General features: G+C 40.4%; 2 protein-coding genes across 14 annotated transcripts in view; one reads left to right on the top strand and one right to left on the bottom strand.

The window, feature by feature from the left end:
- Positions 1 to 8601, bottom strand: part of emc1 (ER membrane protein complex subunit 1) — a 31698-nt gene extending 23097 nt beyond the window's left edge. The window contains exons 1-11 of the mRNA XM_061903724.1: positions 8448 to 8601; positions 6529 to 6656; positions 4952 to 5017; positions 3831 to 3924; positions 3629 to 3757; positions 3390 to 3516; positions 1818 to 1967; positions 1572 to 1739; positions 1329 to 1400; positions 1129 to 1227; positions 876 to 972 (exon numbers count right to left, since the gene is read on the bottom strand). Coding sequence (XP_061759708.1) covers positions 876 to 972; positions 1129 to 1227; positions 1329 to 1400; positions 1572 to 1739; positions 1818 to 1967; positions 3390 to 3516; positions 3629 to 3757; positions 3831 to 3924; positions 4952 to 5017; positions 6529 to 6656; positions 8448 to 8539 — 1222 coding nt within the window. The 5' untranslated portion in view covers positions 8540 to 8601. The remainder of the gene's footprint in view (positions 1 to 875; positions 973 to 1128; positions 1228 to 1328; positions 1401 to 1571; positions 1740 to 1817; positions 1968 to 3389; positions 3517 to 3628; positions 3758 to 3830; positions 3925 to 4951; positions 5018 to 6528; positions 6657 to 8447) is intronic.
- A 1802-nt stretch (positions 8602 to 10403) lies between these two features.
- The window catches only part of ubr4 (ubiquitin protein ligase E3 component n-recognin 4), a 62453-nt gene continuing 49105 nt past the window's right edge, over positions 10404 to 23751 (top strand). For all 13 annotated transcript variants that reach the window (XM_061903723.1, XM_061903721.1, XM_061903722.1 and 10 more), the window contains exons 1-3: positions 10404 to 10562; positions 19735 to 19832; positions 19960 to 20063. In XM_061903723.1, coding sequence (XP_061759707.1) covers positions 10438 to 10562; positions 19735 to 19832; positions 19960 to 20063 — 327 coding nt within the window. In that variant the 5' untranslated portion in view covers positions 10404 to 10437. The remainder of the gene's footprint in view (positions 10563 to 19734; positions 19833 to 19959; positions 20064 to 23751) is intronic.

Raw genomic sequence — 23751 nt, 5'->3', positions numbered from 1 at the left:
CTTGTATAGCGCTTTTCTACCTTTTTTTAAGGAACTCAAAGCGCTTTGACACTATTTTCACATTCACCCATTCACACACACACATTCTCACACTGATGGCGGGAGCTGCCATGCAAAGCGTTAACCAGGACCCATCAGGAGCAAGGGTGAAGTGTCTTGCTCAAGGACACAACGGATGTGACTAGGATGGTTGAAGGTAGGGATTGAACCAGTAACCCTCAGATTGCTGGCACGGCCACTCTCCCAACTTCGCCACGCTGTCCAAAACTACAGTCGTTATCACCACATTCTACTGTATTGTTTCATACAATATTTCTTATTTAAAATATTGTTTGCCTTTTTTAAAAAGCATGTTACATGAAAAAAATTATGCTGTTTTAGGGGGAACAAGCACCAATTAAATTGATTAAAAGTAATTTCAATGGAAGACGCTGATTTGAGGTACAAGGGTTTTGAGTTAACAGCTCCACCAAAGAGCCAATTTGGTTCGTAAGTTGAGGTACTACTTTATAAGTAAGGAGGAATAAACTACTTATATAGTATCATAATATAGAATCGACTAAAATTAAGTTAATAAAAAAAAATATTAACTTGGTGGTCATAACAAAAATGGAAAAGACAGCAGAGTGCAAAGAAAAGAAGAGATTGTGACTCTTAAAAGCAACCATGGTCGGTTTCTGGCATAAACAATCATTGCGGTTGTGTAGGACAACAACCACTAGGGTGTGGGGCACATGATAAGTTTACATTTCCAATAACTGGTGACATTTAGAGTCAAAGTGTGTTGAATTTCAACGTTTGAAAAAAATCTAACCTTGGTAAGATGAAAGAGCAAAATGGGGCCACAAAAAGCAACATCCATTGGTCATGTATACCTGGCTGCTGTATGAAGCTCAGTGTGTGGTCCTCAGTCTGCACCATCACCCTGTAGCCAACAGAGTCGTCTTTCTTCAGGAAGGACTGCACATACAGCTGAAAGACCGAATATAAAATCCTGACAACATGTTAGGGAAAGTACCATCTAAATGAGTCAATCAGCAGAGATGACTAATACAGGACTTCTAAGTCAGAGTTCCTTGGCTAGACGCTCGCTGGGTAGAGACTGACCAGAACAACCTTACGACTCACCTTCTCTGCTTTCCCACCATTAGGATCCATATTATAAATCAAGGTTGTGTCAAGAAGTCTGCGTCCGGTTTCTGCACTGAGGAGGTTAAGACTGCAGGCCTAAGAGGAGTGCAAAAAGTGATCATATTCAATGTGCAGTCACATTTTAGAATGAAACACAATAGAACCGACTGCATATCCCAAATGCTACATTAACTCACTGTTTTATTCTTGGGTGACATAACGGCAGCAACAGTCTTGTCTCCAGCGGTGGAAAATGAAGCCAACATTGCCTATCATTCATGACAAAGATGTCAGGAAAATTGTTGAAAGGTTTACAACTGGGTGTCGATACTGTTCTAAAACCAATTGTTTTAAATGTCTATTTGTAATTTATCAAATCGCAAAAACAACATTGACATTAAATGGCATGTATGCCGTTGTTGCAGGTTGGATATACGTACAGGCTTGAGGTCCCTCAGAGTCAATATCTGACCGTTGCTGAGCTGGAGAAGCAGGTAATGATCAGGACTGAGCTGCAGGAAGAACTCTGAGAGAGGAGGCCGGGCCGGATTAGGCTGGGTGGACACCAAAATTGGACGAAAGTTGGGCGCGACATCAAGTCCTAGTGACTGAAAAGAATGGAAAACATTTACAAAAATACCCTTTGTGCACCCGAACTATAGGGGTTTTGTGATGTAGTTGAATACCTGCAAAGGAATTTGGGTCATCTGCGACTGAGCATGTATATCAACTGTGTAGAGCGATGCTGAGGCAGCATCCACACATGTTAATATTCCCTGCCCAACTATAGCACAGCTGGCCTCAATGTCGGACAGCCATGGAGCTTCAACTGAAATCTAAACAGAATAAGAACAATAATAATGTCAAATAATACGCCATAATACCAATTGCTTGATATTCAGTCCCTCTAGGATTTTGCAGGCTTTTTGTGATTGTTGCTGCCTAAAATGCCTGAATATGCGGCAGATTTTTTTAAAACGTTGCAGCAAAGTTGTGATGTTTTCAGAGTTTACTGTATTGTCCTGTATTATGGATTTTACAATGTACTGCTTTTTTATTTCCTGTATTTTATATTAATACTTTGAACTGTTTATTTATTTTTTTTAATCCAGTAAAGTGTCTTTGAGTACTCTGAAAAACACTATACCGAATAAAATGTATTATTATTATTATTTGTACCCTGCCTTCCGCCCGATTGTAGCTGAGATAGGCGCCAGCGCCCCCCGCGACCTCAAAAGGGAATAAGCGGTAGAAAATTGATGGATGTATTGATGTTTTACTTGATTACCACAGACTTCAAAGTAGACACTAGATGGCAGTGAAAGCACACACTCAGAGCTCATTGTCAAATGGCACTGTTGTAATAACTATAATAATAGTAATAATTTAATTCAGTTTATTATAAATAAAGAAAGAAACACCGCCAAAAGAAGATGACAGTGCGCACAGTCGTCCACAAGTTGCAGACATTCTTTTTGTTTATTTACACTTGAAAAGGGTTTGCCCACCTTAACCATTAATTTATGTTCCAACACATTTACTCTCACACGTTAGGGCATTTGTGAACTGTTGAGTAATCCATAGTGGTAAATTATGTTGATCAATGAGTGATGATGAGAGATTATCATCACACTCCAACATCTCTGTCATGTAAATGTTGCCTCTTTGCTCGGTCAGCATTGCAAATGAGAATCTGTTCTTCATTACCTTACCCTGGATAAATAAAGTTTGAATAAATATACAAACACATGTAAACTAGGAAATCAGGACGCCAATTTTTACTACGTTACCCAGAAGGCTTAGCGCTGCAGAAATTAGCCAAAAGGAGGTCTAAACTATGTAGGAGGGTGACCATTTTTCAGTTTGAGCAAAAGAGAGGTGATATATTGATACACATTGCTGTTCCTGCTTTGTCAACAAAGAGAGGTGATATATTGTTACACATTGCTGTTCCTGCTTCGTCAACAAAGAGAGGTGATATATTGTTACACATTGCTGTTCCTCCTTCGTCAACAAAATAAATAACGATTCTAAACTAAGTTTTGATTGTCTTGGCATCGCTAAGACAATTGGATATTGTATTCTGATTAGTTCAAACATAAGAGAAGCTGCAGGCATTGAAAAAAGTTGCGAGACCGTGCATAATTTGCGAAGATTGGCTGAATTTGCCTAAATTGGTGTGATGGAAAATTCCTGGAGGGACTGAGTGTTCTACAAAGCCTTATGCTGTCAAAACACTATTGCATAAATGAGGATACCTGCTTGATTATCTCTCCATCCTCCACACTGTATGTGACAATAGCAATGTGGGAATGAGGCAGGACTCCCAGGACATACACTTCCCCATTTCCTCCAGAATACACAAACTGGTAATCCACAGTCTCACTGTAAAAGACAAAACAGATAAGTTATACTTTCCATAGAGAAATGAGCCAAAACTCTCGTCTTGAGATGTCAGTTTTAAAAGTAAATTAAAGATCAATGTTTTGGTTTTAACCTTTCAGGAAGATTTTCAATCCATTTTTGATGACCATTAAAAAGATAATGGAGAGACAAGGCTGTTTTTTTCAAAACAGCCACCTGCTTCACTGCGTCGTGCTGGCCAACCAAACGTGCAGCCTGGAAACTGTAATGTTTAACCAAAACATGTTAGGACTGGAGTAATGGAAAAAAATAGAAACAGTCGAGTGAACAGTCACCTGCCAGAGTCCAGCACAATCTCCCAGTTCAAACCACCGACATTTATATCCCAGGAGCGCAGAATGCGGCCATTTCCCACCACCAGGACCGCATCTAGGAGACAAAACAAGTTCGAATGAAAGTAACACGTCTTTAAACACACCACAGCAGGTCTTTAGGGGGCAGTGGGATTGTAAAATCTTTGGTCGATTACGCTTTCGAAAAATACCTTGATATTCTCCTGTAATTACACACTAACATTGACCTAAAACACTGCCGTGAATAGATAAATGGGCCGTTAAGAGATTAAATTACACTATTGTCACTTTTTAGAGAACAGACTTCATATTATGTCTCCCACTTACATAATAAAAAGCTCCAACAGTATACAACGGCCACTAATATCCGTGCAATTGTTCCCCATTGCTTGACTGCTGCGACTTTGATTGTCATTTACGATAAAAGATTTTGTGCTGTACAAGTTATGGCAGCAAAAGCGGAAGGGAGTAACGCTGAAATTAAGCACTATCAATATATATATATATATATATGAGATAGGCACCAGCGCCCCCCGCGACCCCAAAAGGGAATAAGCGGTAGGAAATGGATGGATGGATATATATATATATATATATATATATATATATATATATATATATATATATATATATATATATATATATATATATATATATATATATATATATATATATACATACATATGTATATTATCATTTTGTTAAATAGTTTGAAATAAATAATTCTCAAAGAAAAGTAGCTCACATAAGTTGTTCTCATTCTACTATGGTTTCATTTGATTATTGTATTAAAACTTTTTGTGTATTTTATACGTCCTTTATGTGTTCTGTGCAGAGATTGAGTGACTTAGGAGTTAATTAAAGTATATTTAGGTAGCTATAGACCTGACTTACACTATAAAACGACCATCTATACTCACCTGTCCCTTCTCATGAGAGTACTGCAGAATACCACTTTTAGAACCAATTTGTTTTAAAACAACACTTTATGCAAGATTATTAGGTACAGTATGGGGTCCCTGCTCCATCAGTTTGGAGGTCCTCGACCTGGAAAACATTGAAGACCCCTGCACTAGAGAGCTCAACTAGTTTAACAAACTTACCTTGTCCATGATGCAGAAGAGCATTTATGTGTCCATTTGGCCCAGTCTTATCAACATGTCGCCATACTGTAAAAATATATTAAATGAAGTCATGATTACATTTCAACCATTATTACAAATATTGATAATTAGATGTGTGTAGCTCTTTCCTACACAGTCAAAGCACTTTACAGAGAGAACTGAGAACCCATCAATAATTCAATTCACTTTCACACGATGGTGATGATCTTTGTTCAATATCTAAAAGATTGAAACTTATTATGTTTGCAAATGATACAAATGTATATTGTTCAGGAGAAGACTTGAATGACATGTTGAGGATAATAGAGGTTGAGTTGCTTCACTTAAAAAAATGGTTTGACAATGAGTTATTAAATGATAAGAAAACTAAATTGATGGTGTTTAGTGGTGAGAGGACAGATTGTGAAGCAAAATTCAAATGAAATCAAGTGGAAATGGATAGAGTATATGAAACTAAGTTCTTGGGAATAATAATTGATCATGAATTATGTTGGAAACCGCAGATTGCATATATAAAGGGAAACATATCCAAATCCATTGGTAATCTTTATAAAGTAAGACAGGTTGAATAAGACATGTCTGCATATGTTACATTATTATTTTATTTTTATATATCTAACATATTGTGTTGAAGTTTGGGGAAATTTTTATAAAACAAACATAGCCCCAATAATTTAACTTCCAGAAAGGGTATATAGAATACACAAAGCGTGCTACTACGAACCTACCAATCCATTGTTCATAAGTTCTAATGTGTTAAAATTTTCAGATATTGTGTTTTGAGTAAAAACCAACAGCCTTCCAGCTTGTATTCTCTTAGGTCATTTAAATTAAGAGGAGAAAACTATAATTCACGGGGGATATTGATTTTTGAAATATGTAAAGTAAGAACAAATATAAAATACAAATGTATCTCAGTTTTAGGAGTTGAATGGTGGAACAAGCTTAGTGATGAGTTGAAGACATGTAGTTCTTTGTTAAGGTTTAAGAAAGCCTTAAAACGTGAAATAATGGAAAATTATAAAATATAGCAAGGATTACTTTCATCCCATTGATTTTTTGAACGTTGATATTCCAGGCAATCTAATTTTCAGTGAATGTATAGGATGGGCATATATAAGCCTTGTCTTCAGTCTATTCCTTTTTGGGTCATTATTTTTCTTTTTGTGTGTGTATGTGTACGATTGTAAATATGTATGATTGTAAATATGTATAATATGTGTTGTTAAATTGATCACGCAAAATGGTTAATTATATGACCGAAATAAACTCAATTAATTTCATAAACTACATTTGGAGCCACAACTGCTCTTCGGTGGGCTGACGAAAGCGTTGCTGCCAAGTTGCACTTACCGCCCCTCAGACCACCAACAAACATTCCTACAGTAGTGTGAGTGGCACTGGCAGCAACATGGGTTAAGTGACTTTCCCAAAGACACAACAACAGCTGTGACTAGGATGGCGGAAGCTGGAAACGAACCTGCAACCCTCAAGTTGCAGGCGGGCCGCTCTACCATCTGCTAAGCTATCAAAAATATAATATAACTAATACTTACAAAGTTCTCCTGTCCTGGTATTCACTGCAGCAAATACATTATTCTCAGTTGCCAAGATCACCTTTTTGGAAGACTGCGTTTGTGCATCAAAATGGGCAAAACACACCTTGCCAACATATTGCTGCCTCCTGTTGAAAGAAAACGACAGTCTTCAGGCAGTGTGTAACAAATATAACGTAGAATAACCTTAGAAAGTGGATCAAAACTTTTCGACTAATAGACAACATTATCATTGTGAAATTATAGCATTTTAAAATCAACTGCAAACATCCATTCATTTTCTACAATAAATCTGCGTTCAAAGAACTCTGGCTAATTAGTGACTCCCAGAGCCCAAAAAAAGTTTAAGGTTTTACTGCTTACGTATAAAATACTACTGTCTAGTTCCATACTATCTTGCTGATTGTATTGTACCATATGTGCCGGGAAGAAATCTGCGTTCAAGGAACTCTGGCTTATTAGTGATTCCCAGAGCCCCAAAAAAGTCTGCGGGCTATAGAGCGCTTTCTATTCGGGCTCCAGTACTCTGGAATGCCGTTCCGGTAACAGTTAGACATGCTACCTCAGCAGAAGCATTTAAGTCCCATCTTAAAACTAATTTGTATACTCTAGCCTTTAAATAGACCCCCCTTTTAGTTGATCTGCCGTTTCTTTTCTTTTCTGCTCTGCCCTCCTCTCCCTCGTGGAAAGGGGGGCACAGGTTCGGGGGCCATGGATGAAGTGCTGGCTGTCCAGAGTCGGGACCCGGTGTGGACCGCTCGCCTGTGCATCGGTTGGGATGTCTCTGCGCTGCTGACCTGTCTCCGCTCGGGATGGTCCCCTTCTGGCCCCACTATGGACAGGACTCTCACTATTTTCCTTGTCCTTTTGTGGGCCTCCCGAGGATGTCGTAGTGGTTTGTGTTGTGGTTTGTGCAGCCCTTTGAGACACTAGTGATTTAGGGCTATATAAATGAACATTGATTGATTGATTGATATTATGTTAGATCCAGTATGGACTGGACTTTCACAGTATTATGCTAGATCCACTCGACGTCCATTGCACCGGTCGCCCTGGAGGGGTTTGGGGGACACCCACATCTGCGGTCCTCTCCAAGGTTTCTCATTGTCATCCCACTGGGTTAAGTTTTTCCTTGCCCTGATGTGGGATCTGAACCGAGGATGCTGTTGTGGCTTGTGCGGTCCTTTGAGACACTTGTGATTTAGGGCTATATAAATAAACATTGATTGATTTGATACCGCTTGTCCCTTTTGGGGTGGCGGGGATGCTGGAGCCTATCTATCTATTATCCTACTAAGTCAGACATACACCGTTACAATGTCCATTTCTCTGATGATGCAATTGTTGATGACTGAAGTGCTGATATCAAACAAACCCTCCTCTTACCACCCCCCAGATTGTAAATAATGTAAATATTTCAATGTATATACTCTTATGATTATCCTGTGTGATGACTGTATTATACTGATAGTATTTATTTGTACCATTAATTGATTTACGTGGACCCCCACTTAAACAAGTTGAAAAACGTATTCGGGTGTTACCATTTAGTGGTCAATTGTACGGAATATGTACTGTACTGTGCAATTTACTAATACAAGTTTCAATCAATCAATCAATCAATCATCTGAGCTGCATTCAACTGCAAACATTTAAGTAAAAAATTAATTGGTAGAAATAAATGCATTCGCGTTATCAATGATGAACCAAGATAAAATGCATAAATGCAAGTTAAAAGAACGCTGCTAATAACGCATGCAGCATTGTGTTCTGTATGTTTGTCCTTTTCTTTCACATACAACTCAGATCATAACTAGAGCACCATGACAGGTGCTAGCATTAGCATGTCCAGATTACAACTATGTAAGCTTGACCACTATTGAAGCGTTTTGATGCTTGCAGGATTGTTATTTTCTTACCAGTCAAATTTTCCAACTTGATCTTCAAACACGGCGTCGACAGCGAAGCACAAAACACTTAATTTTAACAACTGCAAAATTAGCTTTGCCATTGCCTCAGCAGACCTGCCTTGCACTCAGAAAGGGGAAGCGGAAACCGAGTGACGTCACTTCCGGCAAATTACGTGCGCGATGCTGCTTTCTGTCGGTTAAATGAAGGCATTTCACAATATTCATGACAAATTTGTGCTTTGTTTAAAGATGTGCTATTTGGATGTAAACTGTATGAAAAAAAAGAAAAGAAAATGAGTTCTAACTTTGCAACCTCATTATATTATTGGCTAAATTTTATATTCACAAATTCATACCCGACTGTTTCTTGTGCCTTTAAAAAAAAAATTAGAACTCTACGTTAAAACATTCTCTACCTCTAACAACCACAAAGCTGTGAAAACGATGATGGCTGTGTTCCAAATTTAAGTTATGGTTCTCGCCCGGAAAAGGGTGTAGTGTTCTTCCAAATACAAAAAAATATATAAATACGTTACTGGGTGCAACAAAAAGCACCTCCTTTAACACACCAGACATTTTGTACTTTTTTTTGGGTTGGGGAGGAAACTCTGCCCCAAGTGGAGGAGTTCAAGTACCTAGGAGTCTTGTTCATGAATGGGGGAAGAGTGGATCGTGAGATCGACAGGCGGATCGGTGCGGCGTCTTCAGTAATGCGGACGTTATACCGATCCGTTGTGGTGAAGGAGCTGAGCCGGAAGGCATAGCTCTCAATTTACCGGTTGATCTACGTTCCCATCCTCACCTATGGTCATAAGCTTTGGGTCATGACCGAAAGGACACGGGTACAAGTAGCCGAAATGAGTTTCCTCCGCAGGGTGGCGGGGCTCTCCCTTAGAGATAGGTTGAGAAGCTCTGCCATCCGAGAGGAGCTCAAAGTAAAGCCGCTGCTCCTCCACATCGAGAGGAGCCAGATGAGGTGGCTCGGGCATCTGGTCAGGATGCCACCCGAACGCCTCCCTGGGGAGGTGTTTAGGGCACGTCCAACCGGTAAGAGGCCATGGGGAAGACCCAGGACATGTTGGGAAGACTATGTCTCCCGGCTGGCCTGGGAACGCCTCGGGATCCCCCGGGGAAAGCTAGAAGAAGTGGCTGGGGAGAGGGAAGTCTGGGCTTCCCTGCTTAGGCTGCTGCCCCCGCAACCCGACCTCGGATAAGCGGAAGGAGATGGATGGCTGGATGGATGGATGGATGGATGGATGGATGGATGGATGGAGTGAGCCCATGTGGCTTTGCACCATGAATTGATTAACATGGACCCCGACTTAAACAAGTTGAAAACTTATTCGGGTGTTACCATTTAGTGGTCTGTTGTACGGAATATGTACTGTTCTGTGCAATCTACTAATAAAAGTCTCAATCAATCAATGAAATAAAAAAATTAAGGCATTTCAAAACTTTGAAAATGTTATTCATGCAGAATATAAATATTTCAAACATATACGTGAGTTCATTGTTTCCAACAAATAAGCACCGTAGTTGAAAATGATCACGCAAACGTCAACCACTTTGAATAGAACTTTTGCGCTTTCGCCTACGTCACGTTCCATGACATCCACTACAAATGATGACGGGGTGACTCGTAGTCTTTCGTAATGCTATATTTCCCCAAAAACAAAAACAAACTCCCTGATAGTAACTTTCTTTGGATTATTGTTGTTTCCTTTGTTTGTCCCCGCGTATGAATTAGGGAATTTACTTATTTGTGACTTGACTCCTTCCTTCCCCTAGTGCGTTGATGTGCTGTGTTGAGTAAATGTCTGTTAAACATCAAGCCCTTGTAATACTTGAAGGGCTCAAGGTGAAAACGATGTAGGAAAAAGGATATAAAATTGTTCTAATGAGTTTTGTTTAAGGTGTTTGGTGGGCCGAGAGTGCCCCCTGTGGGTTTTCGCACCGACTTTCTTCTCTCCGTAACGAGCCTTTTCTATGGGATTTCAAGATGGCGTCGAGCGGAGGAAATGGGGAACACGAATGGACAGCGGCAGTGCGACCGCTTTTATCAGCCTCTTACACCGCTTTTGAAACGAAAGAGCTACCTCATCTTATCGGATCCATTATCAACAGGTAACCGGCCGCCTGTCAGTGAGTTGCTGGGGTCTGTGTTTGTTCCGAGCTATCGCCGGGAATACGCTGGCTTGCTTAAATGCTAACGTAGGCTAGGCTAGTGAAGTTGAACGGGAAACGTCACCCACGTTAGCATTAGCTTGGTTAGCATTAGCGGCTATTCCAGCTTAATTTGCACTGGCAGCGAGTCAGCTGCTGGCGTTAGCTAACATTCTAACATAACTACTCTGGATCCTTGCCTTATGTTGTATTTGCACACAGCTTTAATTAAATCGTGACAGTTAACTTTTTAGAAACGACCCCAGTGTTTGTTCTAATTGGCACTTTGGTAACGTTATTGTGAAATGTCAGGGAAAAAAATATGCTTCATCATTAGCTAGCTAACCCAAACATTAGCAATCAAGCCAGCTAATGGGTCCTCTAGATATAACAGCAAAATGTCCAAATATGTTACAATTTTCATCGTAAAATATTCGAACTGAATGCCTGGTTTGTCTTTCCCTAACGCCAATAAAGCATGATACCTAGTCTGTCAGCTAATATCCTTGATCAGTGGTTCTCAACCTTTTTTCAGTGATGTAGCCCATGTGAACATTTTTTTAATTCAAGTACCCCCTAATCAGAGCAAAGCATTTTTATTTGTAAAAAAGAGATAAAGAAGTAAAATACAGCACTATGTCATCAGTTTTTGATCAATCAAATTGTATAAAAGTGCAAAATATTGATAATTTATAGTGGTCTTTCTTGAACTATTTGCTGAAAAATAAGTGTTTCAATTATAAATAAAGATTTCTACACCTAAAGGTAATCAACATAAAGTGCCCTTTTTGGGGATTTTAATAGAGATCCATCTGGATTCATGAACTTAATTCTAAACATTTCTTCACAAAAAAATGAATCTTTAACATGAATATTTATGGAACATGTCCACAAAAAATCTAGCTGTCAACACTGAATACTGCATTGTTGCATTTCTTTTCACAGTTTATGTACTTACATTCATATTTTGTTGAAGTATTATTCAATAAATATATTTATAAAGGATTAGACATTTTTAAGAAAATCTCACGTACCCCTTTGCATACCTTCAAGTACCCCCAGGGGTATGTTTACCCCATTTGAGAACCACTGAATAACCTTTTATTATGAATATTGGGGCATCTTAATCCAGTCTTAATTTTGCAACATGTCTGTCACATCTGATAAGGGTCTCGCAATAGCGATTTATGCCACGTCACCCAGGTGAAGTTAAGTACCAATGATTGTCGCACACACACCATTAGGAGGTTTTTGATTGATTAATTGAAACTTTTATTATTAGATTGCACAGTACAGTACATATTCCGTACAATTGACCACTAAATGGTAACACCCGAATAAGTTTTTCAACTTGTTTAAGTCGGGTTCCATGTAAATCAATTCATGGTACAAATATATACTATCAGCATAATACAGTCATCACACAAGCTAATCATCAGAGTATACACATTGAATTATTTACATTATTTACGATCTGGGAGATGGGATGTGGTGGGGGGGGGTTAGGTTGGTTGATATCAGCACTTCAGTCATCAACAATTGCATCCTTTGAGAAATGGATGCCCAAAAAAGGGTGGAGTGCCATCTCCGGGTTGGGGAGGAGACCCTGCCCCAAGTGGAGGAGTTTAATTACCTCGAAGTCTTGTTCACGAGTGAGGGAAAAGTGGCTCGTGAGATCGACAGGCGGATCGGTGCGGCATCTTCAGTAATGCGGCCGCTGCATCGATCCATTGTGGGGAAAAAGGAGCTGAGCCGGAAGGCAAACCTCTCAATTTACCGGTCGATCTACCTTCCCATCCTCACCGATGGTCATGACCTTTGGGTTATGACAGAAAGGACAAGATCACGGGTACAAGCGGCCGAAATGAGTTTCCTCCGCCGGGTGGTGCGGCTTTCTGTTCGAGACAGGGTGAGAAGCTCTGTCATCCGGGAGGAGCTCAAAGTAAAGCTGCTGCTCGTCCACATCGAGAGGAGACAGATGAGGTGGTTCGGGCATCTGGTCAGGATGCCACCCGAATGCCTCCCTAGGATGTCCAACCGATAGGAGGCCACGGAGAAGACCCAGGACACGTTGGGAAGACTATGTCTCCCGGCTGGCCTGGAAATGCCTCGGGATCCCCCGGGAAGAGCTGGATGAAGTGGCTGGGGAGAGGAAAGTCTGGGCTTCTCTGCTTAGGCTGCTGCCCCCGCGACCCGTCCTCGGATAAGGGGAGGAAGATGGATGGAGAAATGGACATTGAAACAGTGTAGGTCTGACTTCATCGGATATGTACAGCAAGTAGTGGACATAGTGAGAACAGAAAGCATAAGAACAAGTATATACATTTGATTATTTACATTTGATTATTTACAATCCGTGGAGGTGGGATGTGGAGGGCGTGGGTTTGGTTTGGTTGATATCAGCACTTCAGTCATCTATAATTGCATCATCTAAGAAATGGACATTGATACAGTGTAGGTCTGACTTCGTAGGGTATGTACAGCAAGTAGTGGACATAGTGAGATCAGAAAGCATTAGGAAAAGTTATATACACTTGATTATTTACGTTTGATTATTTACAATCCGGGGAGGTGGGATGTGGAGGGGGAAGGGTGTTAGTTTAGGTTTGAAGTTGCCTGGAGGTGTTCTTTTAGTGCGGTTTTGAAGGAGGATAGAGGTGCACTTTTACACCTGTTGGAAGTGCATTCCATATTGATGTGGCATAGCAGGAGAATGAGTTAAGACCTTTGTTAGATTGGAATCTGGGTTTAACGTGGTTTGTGGAGCTCCCCCTGGTGTTGTGGTTATGGTGGTCATTTACATTATGGAAGTAGTTTGACATGTACTTCAGTATCAAGGAGGTGTAGCTAATTTTCTAGACTAGGCTCAGTGCAAGTTGTTTTACTCCGTCCTCCACCCTGAGCCAGCCCACTTTAAAGAAGTGGGTAGGAGTGAGGTGTGATCTGGGGTGGAGGTTTAGAAGTAACCTGACTGGCTTGTTCTGGGATGTTTGGAGTCTACATTTGAGGGATTCGGAGGTGCTGGGGTACCAGGAGGTGCAAGCGTAATCGAAAAAGGGTTGAATGAGAGTTCCCGGTAGAATCTTCATGGTGCTTTTGTTGACCGGAGAAGAGATACTGTAGAGAAATATTGTTCGTTTGTCTCACTCTGTCTTGGGAAGAAATCATCTTTATTATAAATATTGGTGCATCTTAATTCAGTCTTAATTACAAAATGTCTGTCACATCTGATAAGGGTCTCGCAACAGCGATTTATGCCACATCACCCAGGTAATGTTAAGTACCAATGATTGTCACACACACACCACTGAGAGGTGAGGGGAGCAGTGAGCAGCAGCGGTGGCCGTGCCCTGGAATAATTTTGGGTGATTTAACCCCCAATTCCAACCCTTGATGCTGAGTGTCAAGCAGAGCGATAATGGGTCCCATTTTTATAGTCTTTGGTATGACTCAGCCGGGGGTTTGAACTCACATTCTACCGATCTCAGGGTGGACACTCTAACCCCAACATTACAAGAGGTGGAAAGTAATGCTATTATTAGAGGCTAATAAAAAATGGATTATGCCAATTTTGTCCCGAAACACACCACAATGTATGTTATATGTCTCAGCATTCAGGTTGTCATTTGATATCCTTGATTATCAGGTGACCACCTCAAGTTCCAAGGGTATGTCTCACATATTTTTAGTTGACAAGTTTGTTAATAGTATGTTTGTAGTAGCAGTGATGCGATTTTACGGGACACTTCATTAGGTTTTCCTGCACTGCTTTGATATTCGACATTATACTTTTCATGTTGTTTTTGTCAGTCAGAAATAAATCCAACATTTTAGATCAATGTTAATTTGACTGCAGTTTTTAGTCTAGTTTTAGTCAATGTTTTTACAAAAAAATTGTTTGTCATATGTTATTCTAAATTGATTTAGTTTTAGTACATTCCATTCAACAAAAACATTACAGTATATTTATTTGACCAAAATGTGAAGTATAAAGGATTGCGCATCTTTGATGTTGTCTCGATACCACTGTTATTACAATTACTGTAAAACATCCCCGTGACTGCGTGGGTTCTGTACGCGTACTCAGGCTTTCACCCACCTCCAATAATATGCACCTGGGAATCGGTTGATTGGCAACACTAAATTGGCCATAGTGTGTGATTGTGAGTGTGAATGTTGTCTGTCGATCTGTGTTGGCCCTGCGATGATGTGGCAACTTTTCTAGCGTGTACCCCGCCTTTCGCCCGAGTGCAGCTGAGATAGGCTCCAGCACCCCCCGCCACCCCGAAAGGGACAAGCGGTACAAAATGGATGGATGGATGGATGGTTTGGTGGTAGGTGTGCACCATATATGTACTCTCACTCTGTGTTAGGAAGAAATCACCTTTTATTATGAATATTGGTGCATCTTAATCCAGTCTTAATTACAACATGTCTGTCACATCTGATAAGGGTCTCGTAACAGCAATTTATGCCACATCTCCCAGGTAAACTTTACATGACGTGGAAATTAATGCTATTAATAGAGGCTAATAAACTATTTATTACACCAATTTTGTCCTGCAACACACACTTGCACACACCACAATGGAGGTTATATGTCTCAGTATTTAGGTTGTCATTTGATATCCTTGTTTATCAGGTTAGCACTTCAAGTTCCAAGTGTATGTCTTAGGTTTTTTTGTTGACAAGTTTGTTAATAGTACCGTATTTCCTTGAATTGCCGCCGGGACGCTAATTAATTTAAAACCTCTTCTCACTCCTGCGCTTACCAAAGGCGTGAGGTAAAAGTAAGCATGCGCTGATTTTTTTAAAACCTCTTCTCACTCTGGCACTTACCAAAGGCATGCAGTAAAAATTTGAGTGTGATGTAAGCTTGGACCTTAAATCCTACTGAATAGCTCTTAATCTTGTTCCCTTTATGCGATTGCAAATTACCGGTATTGAAATCAGCCTCGGGCTTCACGGTGTCAGAGGGGTTAGTGCGTCTGCCTCACAATATGAAGGTCCTGAGTAGTTAGGGTTCAATCCCGGGTTCGGTATCTTTCTGTGTGGAGTTTGCATGTCCTCCCCGTGAATGCGTGGGTTCCCTCCGGGTACCCCGGCTTCCTCCCACTTCCAAAGACATGCACCTGGGGATAAGTTGATTGGCAACACTAAATTGGCCCTACTGTGTGAATGTGAGTGTGAATGTTGTCTGTCCATCTGTGTTGGCCCTGCGATGAAGTGGCAACTTGTCCAGGGTGTACACCGCCTTCCGCCCGCTTGTAGCTGAGATAGGCACCAGCGCTCCGCGCGACCCCAAAGGGAATAAGCGGTAGTAAATGGATGGATGGATGGATGGAAATCAGCCTCCTCCATTTTGAAAATGATGACAGGGGAAGTGTCACTTGTGACGTCACAAGTTTGACCAGGCGATAATACTAAGAATGCGCTAATTATTTTGCGCATATTATATGCCCTGCGGCAATTCAAGGAAATACTGTATCTTTGTAGTAGCAGTGATGCAGTCTTCATTAGGTTTTCCTGCACTGCTTTGATGAGGTGCAATATTAGACATACTTTTTTTGTTGGTTCTGTCATTCAAAAATGAATGCAACACTTTAGAGCAATGTTAATTTGACTGCAGTTTTTAGTCTAGTTTTAGTCAGTCTTTTGACAAAAAATTGTTTTAGTCATATTTTATTCTTCTGAATTGATTTATTGTTAGTCGACTAAATTCCTCAACATTCTAGTCGACTAAAAATTACAGTAAATTTCTTCGACCAAAATGTGAAGTTTCAAGGATAAGGCATCTTTGAAGTTGTCTTGATACCAATTTTTCTAAGGTTAGTACAATTACTGTACGATGTACTAAATCTACTCTGCATAACTAAGCATATACAGATACATTTCATTAAATCTGAATATGGTGCATCACATTATTGCAGAATCAATTCAGACTAAGAGACTAATAGAAGCCTCAGAATTGTACATTTTTTATTAATTTCCAAACATGGATAAATAGAGTGTAGTATACAACGGAGCAGATTGTCCGACATTTTATTAGGTAAATGAGCAGGGTAGTTAGGTGCAAGGCGGGATATAAAGTATTCTCTGTGCAGAGTGTAAAATGAAATTATGCACTGTGCATACAATTGTATTACAATAATTGTATATATTTAACAGGAAATAGTGGAACATAAACATGTATTTGAAGCTCAAATCTTAACATTTAGAATGATATTAAGAACTGCTATAAAATAGCGTTACATCGTTTATATACACAAAGTTGTATTCATGAACTTTTGGCAATTTGAACCGCACAACTCAGAGAAATCATATCTTAACTATATTATGTTCAATAACATTGAAACTATTTTCTTTTCCGTCACTAAAATATCACGTGTATGTTTTATCATGTAGGTCTACTTTTTATTCAGACTAGGGGTGTAGCGGTATGTGTATTTGTATTGAACCGTTTTGTTACGGGGGTTTTGGTTCGGTTCGGATGTGTACGTAACTAGTTTCCACATGAACATAATAAGTAGCGTACCGCACTTTGTGTAAACAATGCACACCGAGGCACAATACACGGGATGCTAGAAAGGACTGGACTACGATAGACTGACCATACGTCCTCTTTTCACCGGAGATGTCCTCTTTGGCGGAGCTATCCGGGCGGAGCTTCTTAAATGCCTCAAATGTCCAGCATTTTGAGTTAGGGTAGAGTGTATTTTTAATGTACGTTCAGGGTTAAGAAGGGGTTAAAAACAAAACAAATTGTGTGCGCAGCAACATTCGTGAGGGAGGGGCAGAGACAGAGAGGGAGAGAGTTATGATAAATGCGCATGCGTCGCCAGGCTCTGTTTTTTATCCATAGATTTATCAGATTAAATTTTTTATTATCTAAAGCAAGGGTGTCAAAAGTTTGCCACGGAGGCCATTTGCAGCCCACAGCTAATGTTTTAAAGGCCCACGGCACATTCTAAAAATACTATTAAAATAAACAAAAATGTAACAAAATTGAAATAAAAAAGCTTAAAGGTTAAATGTAATTTAGAAAAAGTTGCAATGTTGACTAATAAAACAAAGCTGTTTTTTTGTTCTTTCAAACTGTCAGTGCTCAATATATAATATTGAATCAAAATCAATGTTATTATGAATAATTGACCTATCCAAGTTTCCGATTACTTCACATCAAATATTCCACTAAGAAAAATATTTTTGGTGGAAGATTTTGCAAATTTGTTAAATAAATAACCAAAACATTTATATTATGTTGTTTTCTTACTGCACCGAAAATGAACTAAATCGTGACCTCTAAACCGAGGTACATACCGAACCAAAGTTTTTGTGTACCGTTACACCCCTAATTCAGACAATTCTGACCAAACAAAAATATCACTGTTTTGATTTTGTTAAAAAAAAAAAAAAAAACACTCAATGCCAGAGTGCACTGGAAAAAATTGTGTGTCCATCTTTATCGTCATATGAAGAAACAAGCTGGTTTTATTCTATATTGTCTATAACTACACTGAGTGTGCACTATAAATGGTGTCTTGACCACTGTCCCGTGTAAATACAGCAACCAGTGTTGTAAAACCAACCAAACGTCTCACATAGCTTCTTACTTTGTGTGTTAGCTTGAAAAAATGACAAGTGCAATTAGTAGCTGAACAGAACATCAGCTGAACATTGATTCAAGTGAACAGTACATCTATTAAGATAAACTGTACAAATATATATATCGTCTCAGCTTGCGGCATCACGATCTGCCACAAAAGTAGTTTGCTTTTAAGTATTTGTTTTTTGGACATGTGGTAAAGTAAGCATTTGTGCTCCTGCTTTATTGTCTTCAATAGTAGCAGTAATTTAGTACAGTAAGAGTCTATCCATCCATCCATGCATCCATTTTCTACCGTTTGTCCCTTTCGGGCAACAGGGGGTGCTGGAGCCTATCCCAGCTGCAATCATGCGGAAGGCGGTTTATACCCGGGAAAATTCGCCCCTCATCGCAGGGCCAACACAGATAGAAAACATTCACACACTAGGTCATTTCAAAATATTAGTTTGCTCAGTCTTCTGTTGTGTAGATGTCCTGATATTTAGTCTGAAGATGGCCCTTCAAATGTGTTGTATTTTTGTAGAAGAAAATTGAGCCACTGGGTTTACAAGTTGTTCTGTTGTATGCCGCTGTAAAGGGGAAGTGCATCTGTATGTCTTTTCTTTACTTTTGTTCCAGTGTATAAGGCATATTGTATTGATATCTTGTATTGAGTATTGCTTTTCTGTGTGAAAGATCAAAACACTGTGCTTTACAAAGACGCTAGTTCTGATTGGACACCCTGAGTGCTTTTCTACCTGCCCCTATTAAACATGCAACTTTGATTGGATTTTTGTCGCACCCTCTTAAAGACTAAATAAAATATGACTGAATTTAAGGGCAGCACGGTGGGAACGGGGGTTAATGCATGTGCCTCACGATACGAAGGTCCTGGGTTCAATCCGGGGCTCGAGGTCTTCCTGTGTGGAATTTGCATGTTCCCCCCGTGACTGCGTGGGTTCTCTCTGGGTACTCCGGCTTCCTCCCACCTCCAAAGACATGCACCTGGGAATAGGCTTATTGGCAACACTGAATTGGCCCTATTGTGTGAATGTTGTCTGTCTATCTGTGTTGGCCCTGTGATGAGGTGGTGACTTGTCCAGGGTGTACCCTGCCTTCCGCCCGAATGCAGCTGAGATAGGCTCCAGCACCCCGCGACTCCGAACCCGAACGGGACAAGCGGTAGAAAATGGATGGATGAATGGATTTTGTCTCTCAACAGTTTCATCTCGTTTTAATTACTTAACTAAATTGTTAATTTAATAATTTTTATTGAACTTGCTTTTGTTTTCATTTGTTATCGTCCTAATTTCGTCAAGGGAAAATAAGTTGTTGACGATAACTAAAATTAACATTTTTTTGTCAACAAAATGAACACTTGTTTAGATGTTTCACACCAACCTGACTGAGAAAAATGCGTCCATAATATATAAATGAAATCAATTGTTGTAAAAAGTGTGAAAGGTTCAGTCAACATTGAGAAATCAGTTTGCTGTATGTGAAAGAAATGCCCAGAATGTGTTGAGTTATTTGACTTGTCATTTACAGTGAATCGGACATTCTTCATCATGACAAACAGTATGAGCCGTTCTACTCGTCATTTGTGGCGCTCTCTGCACATTACATCACCACAGTATGTGGACAAAGTAAGTAACATTCATGTTCTATAATGCCATGGTTACTATGCTGTTTTTACTGTGTGTCATTCAGTTAGTTCTTCAAACAGACAAAACCATTCTTTCTTAGATGACAATTATTTTTGCTTTCTTTCAGTCCCAAGAAATCAGTTGCTCTCGGTTGCTGCAGCGTGTAAAGTTTTGATTGAGTTCTCTTTGCTTCGCCTGGAGAACCCGGATGAAGCATGTGCAGTGTCACAGGTGAAAATTGAAATGTATTCATGGATAGTCACTCACAAACCAAATTACTGTTATTGTTTCCAAATCATTATATAATACATATTATAATATATATTGTAAAGTGGAACCTTGATCGTAAATAGAAAATTGTGCAGTGAAGCTAAGCTCCCCAAAACAAAACAATGTAAACATGAATAATTGGTTCAGGCATCGAAAAAAGTTTATATTTTACTAAAGCATTTTGCACTTTGAACGCTGTATGAAGTGCTATACAATTCTGTATATCAAACAAACATAACAAGAAGGTGATGTTTCTCTTTTTTTAACAAACCAAAACTGCAAAACAACAAGATGAACTGTCCTGTATGCAATCAATCAATTAATGTTTATTTATATACCCCTAAATCACAAACGTCTCAAAGGGCTGCACAAAACACAACGACATCCTCTGTACAGAGCCCACATAAGGGCAAGGAAAAACTCACACCCAGTGGGACTTCAGTGACAGTGACAATGATGACTATTAGAAACCTTGGAGAGGGCCGCATATGGGGACCGAAAGCAATGGATGTCGAGCAGGGCTAACATGTTATTGTGAAATTACAATCCATAGTGGATCTAACATAATGGTGGGAGTCCAGTCCAAAGTGGATCCAATATAGTAGCAAGAGTCCCGTCCATAGTGGAGCCAGCAGGAAACCATTCCAAGCGGAGCTGGATCAGCAGCGCAGAGATGTCCCCAGCCGATACACAGGCGAGCAGTCCATCCTGGGTCCCGACTCTGGACGAGCGGTCCATCCTTGTTCCGACTCAGGACAGCCAGTACTTCATCCATGGCCACCAGACCTAGGTCTATCGTATTACCGTTGTGATGCGTGGGTTCATTTATTGTGTAAGACCACAGCTATCAATTATAGTCTGGAGCGCCACGCACGGTGGGTCCGATGGGGTATTCATATGGATATTAAAGTCCCCCATTATAATTATACTATCGGCGTGCGCCACTAGATCAGCTACAAACTCTGAGAATTCACTGATAAAGTCCAAATAGGGCCATGGGGGGGGCGGTAGATAACAGCCAGGTACAGAGGCAGCGGTGTGACAGACCTCATAGTAAGCACCTCAAACTATTTATATTTATTATTTAGGTTAGGACTAAGATTAAAGTTTTCGTTGTATATTAGTGCGAATCCCCCCACCCCTTTTAAGGGGACGGGCAATATGCGCATTCGTATAGTTAGCAGGAGATGCCTCATTTAGCGCAAAAAAATCGTCTGGTTTAAGCCAGGTTTCGCTGAGACCGATGACGTTAAGATTGTTATCTCTAATGACCTCATTAACTAATAACGTTTTGGGAGACAATGATATTATGTTTAAAATGCCCATATTATAGGTAGTGGGCTGTTTTAAGGAGTTTTTGATCAAATTATCCATAGTAGCAATATTAATAATGTTGCGTGTATGATGCATAGTATTATGCAGGAATTTTAAGATTGTTTGCTTGGTGCTGCGATAAACTGAACGCATCATAATTTGCCACCTCAGTAGAACGCATGTCCAACTGACACAGTCATAGCAGAAAAAACATTGTGAGTTGTGTATTAGTCTAAAATAATTGCTATGTGTGCAGAGATTATTCAGCCTGGAGCTGGCTAGTTCTAAGTTAACTGACTCCTCACCCAGACTAGCAGGCTCTGTAATTGCCTTCGACCGGGCTTGCTCAAGTGCAGTTAGTCATCATCATCATCATCATCAGCTGTTGTCAGTCCACTGCTGGACGAAAGACTCAGCATGTTTCTGCCATTTGGCGTACTTTTCATGCTGGTTATTAGACTACACCTTCCACGCTGGCTTGGTGCGGGTTGGAAGGGGTATTTTATATCAGATCCTTCTCCTAGACTAATTGCCTTACTGGGCTGTTGAACTTAGTCTGTCCTGTTTGTTGTCCGCACCCCATTTACCCAGGGACCCGCTCAGCTTTGTGGCGCTGACCGCCCGCCAGTCACAAGAGAAGGTGCAAACGGTTCTTTGTGTGCATTTTATAGACGTTAGTTGGGACTCACTAACCCCACACAACCTCCCATCTCATGCCTGGATGTAGTTTAACGTCATACCCAGGACGCAGTTAGTCAAGTGTGATTCAAACAGAAATCTATGTTTCTAGACAAAATGATAGCGCCATCCCGGTTAGGGTAAAGACCGTCTCTCATCAGCAAGCCAGGTTTGCCCCAGAAAGAGGGCCAATTATCAATATACGTTAGTCCTTGTTGTCTACAGAAGCTAGCCAGCCACTTATTAAGCGATGCTAATCTGCTATATCTCTCATCATTGCCTCTCGCAGGCAGGGGGCCAGAGACAATTACTCGATGCCTGGACATCTTTCTAGCGAGATCACAAATCCTGGCTATGTTTCTCTTTGTAATCACTAACTGTCTCATCCTAGTGTCTTTGGAGCCAACGTGTACAACTATGTTTGCATAACTAGTGGTGCGATTAGCCTGTCGTACGTGTTTACTAGGCCTGTTGCGAGTTAGCTCCCTAAGATTAGCTTTAATGTCAGGTCCTCTGGCCCCGGGAATACACTTAACTGTGGCTGGTTTGCTAAGCTTTATGTTTCGGGTGATGGAGTCCCCTATGACTAAAGTGTGGTGCCCGGTAGACTGGGGTGTAGTACTAGCTAAAGGGCTAAATCTGTTATGCGTCTAAACCGGTACACCGTAGCTTGTAGGCCGCTTAGGGCTGCTACAAGCTGGGCTAGTTAGCTCGCTACAGCTAACACTAGCAGATGTGTCCACAACATCTAAAGTTACGAAATTACACAGCTCTAACTGACGGACACGGCTCTCTAGCAGAGGCAACCTATCCATGAGTAAGGTGCACTAAGTGCAGGAAGCCATACTCACAGTACTTTCTGTCACCGAGTGGAGTGCCAGCTGTCTTCGGGGAAGTGGTGGTCACGGTGTGCTTGGGAGTAGCTTCCTTCAGACCGGCGCTGCCTTTCTCCGCGCTAGCTTCGTTAGCTTAGCAGCTAGCTAGCTGAAGGCGGAGTGGTGAGACAGAGATCGGGTGATTTGCAAGTTAAATGGAACTACTAAATATGTTTGGGAAGTAGTAAAGAAAGCTGCAAAACAATTATATAAGCACACAGATTGAACAATACTTAGCTTTTTTTGCAACAGCGAGCGGTCAGCGAACTGTCCTGTATGCAGTGCTCTGCCAACATGAGCACACAGAAGTCCTTTTGGCACCCTGACAAACTATCTGAAATTACACACACACAAACATGTAAAGTTAAATCAAATCTTCTTTGTAGTTAGCGTTTTGGAGCAGGCAGACAAGAAGAGGAGGAGGGAAGTGTGTGTGCATCTGTGCTTGGGCGCGCTGAAAAAGATGAGTCCCTTCTCCGCCGCTGTGATATAAGTTGCCTTTGGCGTCTGTTTCCAAAAAAGTCTGGTCTCATCACAAATAAAACTTGCTGTGGTATTTGCAAGCACCATTAATGTACCCCTCGCAAACAGCCTTTTTTTTTTTTTTTACATTTTTTTTTTTTTTTTTAACTCCACAGCAGTTACCTTTTCTTTTCCATGCTGTTCTCTAGTTTTTGGGGACTCCTATTGATTTAGCAAAATGGACAAAACTTGTCCAAAAATGAAAAAGCACACAAACTGTAGCACTGAGGAGTGACGAGCTGTTTACTATACTACAAAGC

Source organism: Nerophis ophidion, linkage group LG06, assembly GCF_033978795.1.
Source record: "Nerophis ophidion isolate RoL-2023_Sa linkage group LG06, RoL_Noph_v1.0, whole genome shotgun sequence".
NCBI lineage: Eukaryota > Metazoa > Chordata > Actinopteri > Syngnathiformes > Syngnathidae > Nerophis > Nerophis ophidion.
This window is presented reverse-complemented; position numbering and strand designations above follow the sequence as displayed.